At 42.4% G+C, this 8,785-nt stretch overlaps 1 protein-coding gene across 1 annotated transcript; it reads right to left on the bottom strand.

Moving 5' to 3' along the window:
• Positions 1 to 3,377: 3,377 nt before the first annotated feature.
• On the bottom strand, positions 3,378 to 4,454 carry LOC146671361 (E3 SUMO-protein ligase ZBED1-like). The gene has a single exon (XM_085405340.1). The coding sequence runs from the start codon at positions 4,452 to 4,454 to the stop codon at positions 3,378 to 3,380; it is 1,077 nt and encodes a 358-aa protein (XP_085261466.1).
• Positions 4,455 to 8,785: the final 4,331 nt, after the last annotated feature.

Here is an 8,785-nt window from a genome sequence, read left to right as displayed (position 1 = left end):
CATGTGCACATCCTTAAAATAATGACAGAAATATGGTGTTTTGTTAGTAAACTTACATTTATGGATAAAAAATTTAGCTAAAAGTATTAAGAAATTTATCATAAAAAACATTTCTCATACTTCTTGGGGAACTTAAAGAAACAGAATAAAACATTTTCCCATCGTAAAGAAAACTCCCTTAAAATATGGACAATAACAAAGCTGCTAAATTCCTTCCAGAATCTCTGTGTAAAAGAACAGTACCAAAAAAGATGTGTCACCGTTTCTGGATGATCCCCACAGAAAGTACAATTAGTATTTATGTCCCTTTTAAATTTGACCATGTAGTGACTGGCTGGATAACATGTATGTCGAATTTTAAAAGAGACTTCTTTCACCTTATTTACAATCAAATATTTATGGGGGACCATCCAGACTGTCTTCCGCTTGATATCTGGAACACTGATTGGAAAATTATATAGTGCAATAAAGTCGTTGTAAGTAAGTAGTTGTCCCTCTTTACTAACCAGCTGAGCCACCAATAGGATCCCATTTTGGAGCCAAGTTTCCAGGAAAAGTGATTTATTTTTCTATAAAATATCTCTGTTGTTCCAGATAAGGTATTTGTGAGGTGAGAAGTTGTGTTTATAAATGAGGGTCCACGCTAAGAGGACCTGCTTATGGAAGGATGAAAGCTTTACAGGGACTTTCTCAACATTGTAATTACAATTTCAAATAAAAGTAAAGCCACCAAAACGAGAGAAAATGTGGTATGGTATAAAGTTCCAGATAGAGGTAGGGTTTTAAGAAAATGTTTGGCCCAATTAATTTTGAAAGTGTTATTTAAAGTAGAAAAGTCTAAGACGTTAAGCCCACCTGATTCGTACTTATTCATCACAACAGTTTTTCTAATATAGTGCGTACGGTTTTTCCATATAAAATTAAAGAGCATACGGTCAATATCTTTACTACTTTTCTTATCCAGATGTAAGGAGAGAGCAGCATATGTTCATCGGGATATCCCTTCAGCTTTAGTAATTAACACTCTACCTTTCAAAGACAAGTCCCTTGTTCCAAGATGGCGCCGCCGCGTATGGATGCCCCGGTGCTTCAGTGCATTACTTCTGTTTTGTTTTTGTGCATAACTTCTGTGTCTGGGCACTCCTCTGGATATTCTTACACTAGAGAAGAGCTTCTTAACTACAGGACTACAACACCTGTGGATTTACTTCCAATATTTGTCGCATCTGCGGCAGATTTACTGCAGACTCTGATCAGGAAAGTGAGACGCCGAAAGCGAGGAAAGCGAGCCGGCGCACTCGTGCGTCTGAGGAGACGCGGACTGTGAACTGCTCTTCCTGGGATCTTCCTTTCCGACGTACGCTCACTCAGGAATGAGATGGACGAGCTGGCCCTGATGAGAAGCATGAACAGAGACGTTGCCTCCTCCTGTGTCTTGTGTTTTACGGAGTCGTGGCTCTGTGAGGACATCCCGGACAGCGCGCTCAAGCTGGAGGGCTTTCATCTGCTGCGCGCGGACCGGCAGGCCTCTCTCTCTGGTAAGACCACAGGTGGACGTGTCTGCTTCTACATTAATAGTGGCTGGTGCACAGATGTAACAGTGATTGCTCAGCACTGCTCTTCCTCTCTGGAATACCTTTTTATTCACTGCAAACCGTTTTATTCTCCGCGGGAGTTTGCTTCATTCATCTTGGCCGCTGTTTACATCCCGCCAGATGCGGATGCGCAGGCAGCTCAGTGCGCACTCGCGGAGCAGATACTGCACATGGAGCGGACATTCCCGGACTCTCTCATCATTGCTCTTGGGGACTTTTACAACACCCCCCTCCTCACCCCACACAAAAGAGGATTTCACACCACCTCCTCCCACCACAACCCTTCATATTCATGAAGCAGATGCGAGGAAGCAGTTTAAGAGTCTGAATGCTCGGAAAGCTCCCGGCCCAGACGGTGTGTCTCGTCTACTGGACGCAGCCGGAGGGTTCACTTGGTTGTTTGCTCTCAATAGAAGCTGAGCGCGTCTCCGTGTCTGTGCTGGTAAACGATACTGAGTCCCAGTGCTCAGTAAACTGTACACCCGACCGTTATTCTCCCACTGAATCCGGTGTGTCCACGGTCCAACACGTGCTCAACACGATGGTGCTGACCGGTGCCCAAACACACCAGAACACCAAATAAGTAAAATAACACAAACACGAACTTCTCCATGGCTCGTCGGGATGGCAACTGCTCCAAAAGTGACACATGAAATAGGCTGACATTTGAGTTTGACACGGGAGGTGAGGGGGTGTTTTGAATATGCTTGACTCCGTCACGAGGTTGCGCACAGCATCACCGGCAAGGGGGCTTGGTTTGAGAGGTTTTTGGCATCTGTGATGTGATTTACAACCATCCACCCATGTACAGCAAGAAGCCGCACTCACAACCGTGGGCATCAGCAAGTTGGTGAAATTTAAACAAAACAAAACAGCATTCCATCTGAAACTCTCTTATTGTACCCAAAATACAAATTTTAGTGATTACATGTGGCTTCATTAATTATGTTCAAACGGATGAATACATAACGCAAGTAATAACTTTATGATCAGTCAGTGAATGAAGGAGCTCAAGAGTGCAAATATAGTTGCAATAAAGTGACAAATATGCCCTTTTATGTCAAACAAAGACCGAAATAAGTGGCATCAGTGTGAGGATGAGAATGAGCGATCCAACCTCACACTGCAGATATCAGGGCAAAGCACAGTGGGGGGGTTGCAGTCTTCTTGGCTGGACCTTCTTCTGCAGTGTGTGATCTTCTAGGAGAGTCTTCATGCAGCATGCCTGCCAGTGTGGTCCACACTGCTTCTCTGTCAGTCTTGGGCACACTGCGTAGGTCTTTAAAACGTGGGTCCAGTGCAGTTGCGATCTGGAGCCATGCATAGTTGGTATGTTCCTGGCGGGAAGCAAGGTCTTCCTTAAACTTCTCTTTAAACCTCACCACATATGCAGGGTCCTCATCAGTTACTTCCATGACACGGCGCAGGTGGCAGAAGGCTGGTAGAACTACAGAGCAGGAGACGTAGGCCTCTCCTCCTAGCAGTTCAGTCACATATCTGCAGTGGAATACACACACACACACACACACACACACACACACACACACACACACACACACACACACACACACACACACACACACACACACACACACACACAGAGAGAGAGAGAGAGAGATAAGACAGCAAATTAAAAAAAGCTTTTTAATACTAGGTAATATTAATAAAATATCTGATTTCATTTATTTTTTAAATAAGACATTTTCATAATAACAAAACTGATTTAAGATGTATGTTTGATACATTTAATCTAAACCTACAATTATGGTCACAATGACAGGCTCACCTGCAGGGCTCTAGAAGTGTCTCCAGTCTCTGGAGTTTGTCCCACTCTGGAGGCGTCAGGAGGACAAGTTTATGCTTTTGTTTATCCAGAGTCGCGGTTACTGCAGTTTGGTTGCGGATCAAGCGCTTCACCATCTCCAGCGTGGAGTTCCAGCGCGTAGGCACGTCCTGGGCCAACGGCTCCTGCTTGCGCCCCAGTGACACCTGCTCTGCGTTCAGCTCTGCTGTGTTTGCTGGGCTGTGCTTAAAATGGCCAACAATTTTGCGGCATTTGGCCAGCGCAGTGACAAAGCCACTGTCTGCGAGACTCACTGTGATGCATCTCTGTAGAATGTGCGCGGTACACGGCATGTGATTGAATGGCATGGTGCGAGCCGCGGCGATCATATTGCGCGCACTGTCCGTGCCTACTGTTGTCACCTTCTCCTCAATTCTCCACCTGCGAGCAACAGTCTGGAACTGCTCTGCACAAGCCTCCGCAAAGTGCCGCTCTTCCGTTTTCATTATAGTCAGCGCAAAGGATGTCAGACCCCAGGCTTCAGTGATTAAATGCGCAGTAACTCCCAGGTAATTGTCATTACTCAATGATGTCCAGTGGTCTCCTGTCAGAGCCACGCATTCTGTGTGAACTAAAGCCTCTTCTTTTTTCTTTTTCTCCGTTTCATACAGTTCGTGGATTCGAATTGTTATTGTGCTTCTCGCTGGGGGCTTGTAGGACGCGTCCTGAGATGCAACCTTTAAAACATCCGCAAAGCCCTTGTCCTCCACAATGCTTAGCGGTCTGCAGTCCTTTGCTATCCATTTGGCTATATTGTCGGTCAGTTTGTCCAAAGAAGACTTACCGAGTGGCCTGCGTTCACTAAGAGTGGTCTGACGCAGGCCGGGTGAAGCTGCTGCCCCGACAAACGCGTGTTTGGCATTAAGGTGGTATTTTAAGGTCGAATTTGAACGGTGAAATTGAAACTCTTTACTGCAGTGAGTGCAAATTACAACGCGTTTGTTTATTGTCCCATCTATGTTCTTCTTGTATTTAAATTCCCCATCCAGAAGGCCATCCGCTTCCTGCTTCTCCATTTTCAGTGGCGCGGTAAACAAATCAAGTGGAATTATGGGAGCGACTTATCTGCGTGTTGCGCTAAATAGTTAAATATTCTAACGTAATTAATTCCAAAATTTAATTATCGCAATTAACGCGTTAATTTCGACAGCTATAAATATAATATAATATAATATAATATAATATAATATAATATATCATGTTGCTATTTAATGTTTTTTGTTCGTGTTGCAGCTGCTCTGTGAGCCAAGCTTTCGTTGTCTAAATTCAATGGCAATATATCTCTGCACCACACGATGGCGATAGATTCTCACAGACAGTCTGTGCTCTGCTTCCGCCACCAGTCATCTTTAAATCTTTTTTTTAATTCAATGAAACCTTTATTTAACTGTCCATCTTTTTTTACTTAAAAAAAATCATATTTAAATACAAAGAAGATTAAATACATGAACGACAGTAAATTGATAAAATAAGAGCAAATAAATATATTTACAAATGATAGCAACATCAATGGAATAAAAGCATGAACAGCAGCAGAAGGAGAAAGAGGCCTGTATCTACATTATTACTCTGGCAGCTCTCAGTCTCCATACAGACAGGACACGTTGCAGCGTAATTGCAGACAGGTGCGTGGGCCTGAGCTCCGCCCAGGCAGAATGACGAGTGGAAGAAAGCAGCAACACAATAAACATATGTAGCCTTGCGGAGCCGGCCGGGCAGACACCGAGACAGAGTGCAAAGATTTTATACGTGACAACATACACAAAAAAACACACACAACAAAAATCAGAATGTGTTTGTGATTTGGATTTTTATTTAAAGGTGAAACCTTTTTTCTTTTCTTGTTTTGCCAGATTAGACATTTTGATTCATTTCATTTAGTTTTTTTGTTTTACTTTGATGCTATAATAGATGTTTTTAAAATGTAGTCATATTTAATACTATATTGCATCATGGCAAAAAAACAGTCTCCTCAAGCTGCTTTATACTGTAAGGTAAAAACACTACAGTAAAAGCCAGAAAACCCCAACAATCCAATGATCCCCTTTGAGCAAGCACTGGGCGACAGTGGGGAGGAAAAACTCCCTTTAGGAAGAAACCTCCGGCAGAACCAGGCTCAAGAAGGGGCGGCCATCTGCTGCGACCGGTTGGGGGTGGGTGGGCAATCTCAGTCCACGAGGGCCGGTGTCCCTGCAGGTTTTAGATGTGTCCTCGAACCAACACAGCTGATTTAAACGGCTAAATTAGCTCCTCAACATGTCCTGAAGTTCTCCAGAGGCCTGGTAACGAACTAATCATGTGATTCAGGTGTGTTGAGCCAAGGTGAGATCTAAAACCTGCAGGGACACCGGCCCTCGTGGACTGAGAATGCCCACCCATGATATAGGGAGACAAGATGAAGTATACTTCTAATGGCCTATTTTAGCAGTTAATTTTTAACAATCAACTGGTGGTAATCCATCATCAGAATTGAGGAAAGGTGGTGTTGATGGAGACTCTACAGGAGGATTCACTGGGGAAGCCATACCTGCACTTCTGCCAGGGTGTCTTGGACGTACCTGAATAAATGTAGTTTTCCCTGGAAGTGGACGAGGATTAATCTGAGACGGAGTCTCCTCAGAACATCTCCCCATCATGCTTCTATGGTCCAACGATGCCAGCTTTTGTCCTTTCTGTTTTTCTAATTTAAGCTGGAGTTGAGCGTCTTTCACTCTAGATTTTAGATGACCTATCTCTTTTTCTTCATTGGCAGCCTTTTGGATAATCTGGTTCACTGGTCCAATGAGCTCCTCTCTTTGTCGGAATAAAGCGTACTCGGAAGACTTTACCATGTCATTGTACTGCTTTTTAAATGATTCCAGCTCCCGTGTTTTATCTAGTAAAGCTGCATCTAGATCCTTGCATCTGATACGTAGACAGTTCAGCTGTTTTTCAAGAAACTCCTTCGTTGTTCCAACAAAGGGGGTGCCTTCCACTCCGTCTACGTATTTCTTTTTCACGTTGTGGAACATATCCCTAAATTCCACCTTTTCTTTTCCTCTCAAGTGACCTGCATGTGGAAATGCCTTTTCAAAGGACAAAACGCACTGGCACAATTCCTCTTGGAAGTAGCGCTCTTTCTTCTCCAGCCAATTCACTTTGGATATAAATCTTTCCCGTTGCTTTTTTGTGGAGCGCAGTTTCTCTTCCAGCGCCACCTTTTCAGCCAGTGCCTGATTGTGTGCCGCTTTTACTTTGTGCCGGTCCACTGCTGTCTTTCTGTGGTTTTCCTGCTCTGTGCTTAGGGCCTTTTTGACGTCTTCAATTTTCTTTTTCAAAGAATCAACTTCGTCTTCAAGCATAGCCTTCATTTTCTTTTCCAAGGCCAGAGCTCTAATATTACTCTGGCATTTCTGCTTGATCGCCATATTCTGGGCCTTTTGGTCGTCTATCACTTTGCCCATTTGACCTTTCTCCTCTGTTAATTCTTTCATGTTTTTAACCATAAATTCATTTTCGTCTTGTAACTGTGTATTACGCGACAAAACACCGTCAATCCAACACTGCGAGGATTGACGTTCTTCCTCGCGTTCCTTAACCGCATTGACGGTCACACCTCTACTATTTTTTACTGCCGTCTGCAGCTTTTCTATTTTGGAGTCATACATGTTGATCACCTCTTCTAACTTCCTGTCTGCAGCATTTGCTTTGTTTTCCAGTTTTTTAGTATTTTCCTGGTAAAACTGCTGCATCTTATTTTTTTCCTCTTTGTGGCGTTTCAATAATAATTCAACAACTTGGCTGTTGTGAAATTGCTGACGTGCCACCTTTTCTTTCTCTGTTTCCAGCAGTCCTTGCAGGACTTGGACTTCGTCCTCGTGTTTTTCTTTAAGCTCAGCCAGAGTTTTCTCCGTCTCTGCGCGGAACTTTACCAGAGCTTCGTGGTCATCTTTTATCGAGTCCAACCTGTCTGCGATGTTTGTCCTGTCATCCAAGACCGAACCCAGCAGCTTATTATTCTGCAAAAGTTCATTGTTTTCTTTTGTTAGATCCTCGATCCGTTTCTTATTGACTGTATGCAGGTTTTTGAAGTAGTCAAGCTCAGTTTTGAGCTTTTCAACCTCGTCGATCATTGGCTGCAGTCTTTGCTCGAACTGTCTGGCATATGTTTCTTTTTCTTTTTCACTTTTTTTAACCATTGTTTTCGAGAAATTAACATTTCTGTCTTTGTTAGCTTTCGAACTCATTTCTGCTTTTTTATGTGCTGTATCACTCCAACAAAACGATAGCTTAATGAATTCCCTTTGACAGCTGTCCTCTATTTATAGACTTGAACATCAAAGGATGAAAGGACTGTCACTATGACATCACCACGTTCTGTGACGTAACAGGGCTTTGGAGCGTGATGTCACGGGGGTGGGCGTGGAAAGGATTTTGGGGGTCTAAACAAAGCGTGTCTTTTTTTTAAAACTTTATTTAACAAACAATGAGTATACAACATACGAACAGATGAAGTATACAACAGAACATGAACACAAAAAGCCAAGGGTGAAAGAAAAAGGTAACAATTATAAGAATACACGCAAAAATTCACATACATATATTGTTGTGAGAGCCTTTTTGTTGGTGCAGTCTGATATTGATTGTATGTGCATGTGCACATCCTTAAAATAATGACAGAAATATGGTGTTTTGTTAGTAAACTTACATTTATGGATAAAAAATTTAGCTAAAAGTATTAAGAAATTTATCATAAAAAACATTTCTCATACTTCTTGGGGAACTTAAAGAAACAGAATAAAACATTTTCCCATCGTAAAGAAAACTCCCTTAAAATATGGACAATAACAAAGCTGCTAAATTCCTTCCAGAATCTCTGTGTAAAAGAACAGTACCAAAAAAGATGTGTCACCGTTTCTGGATGATCCCCACAGAAAGTACAATTAGTATTTATGTCCCTTTTAAATTTGACCATGTAGTGACTGGCTGGATAACATGTATGTCGAATTTTAAAAGAGACTTCTTTCACCTTATTTACAATCAAATATTTATGGGGGACCATCCAGACTGTCTTCCGCTTGATATCTGGAACACTGATTGGAAAATTATATAGTGCAATAAAGTCGTTGTAAGTAAGTAGTTGTCCCTCTTTACTAACCAGCTGAGCCACCAATAGGATCCCATTTTGGAGCCAAGTTTCCAGGAAAAGTGATTTATTTTTCTATAAAATATCTCTGTTGTTCCAGATAAGGTATTTGTGAGGTGAGAAGTTGTGTTTATAAATGAGGGTCCACGCTAAGAGGACCTGCTTATGGAAGGATGAAAGCTTTACAGGGACTTTCTCAACATTGTAATTACAATTTCAAAT

This window comes from Rhamphochromis longiceps, linkage group LG4, assembly GCF_057381845.1.
Source record: "Rhamphochromis longiceps isolate RC_006_pf linkage group LG4, R_longiceps_female_GT1.1, whole genome shotgun sequence".
Classification (NCBI taxonomy): domain Eukaryota; kingdom Metazoa; phylum Chordata; class Actinopteri; order Cichliformes; family Cichlidae; genus Rhamphochromis; species Rhamphochromis longiceps.
The sequence above is the reverse complement of the archived record's forward strand: the minus strand, read 5'-3'. Positions and strand labels throughout refer to the sequence as shown.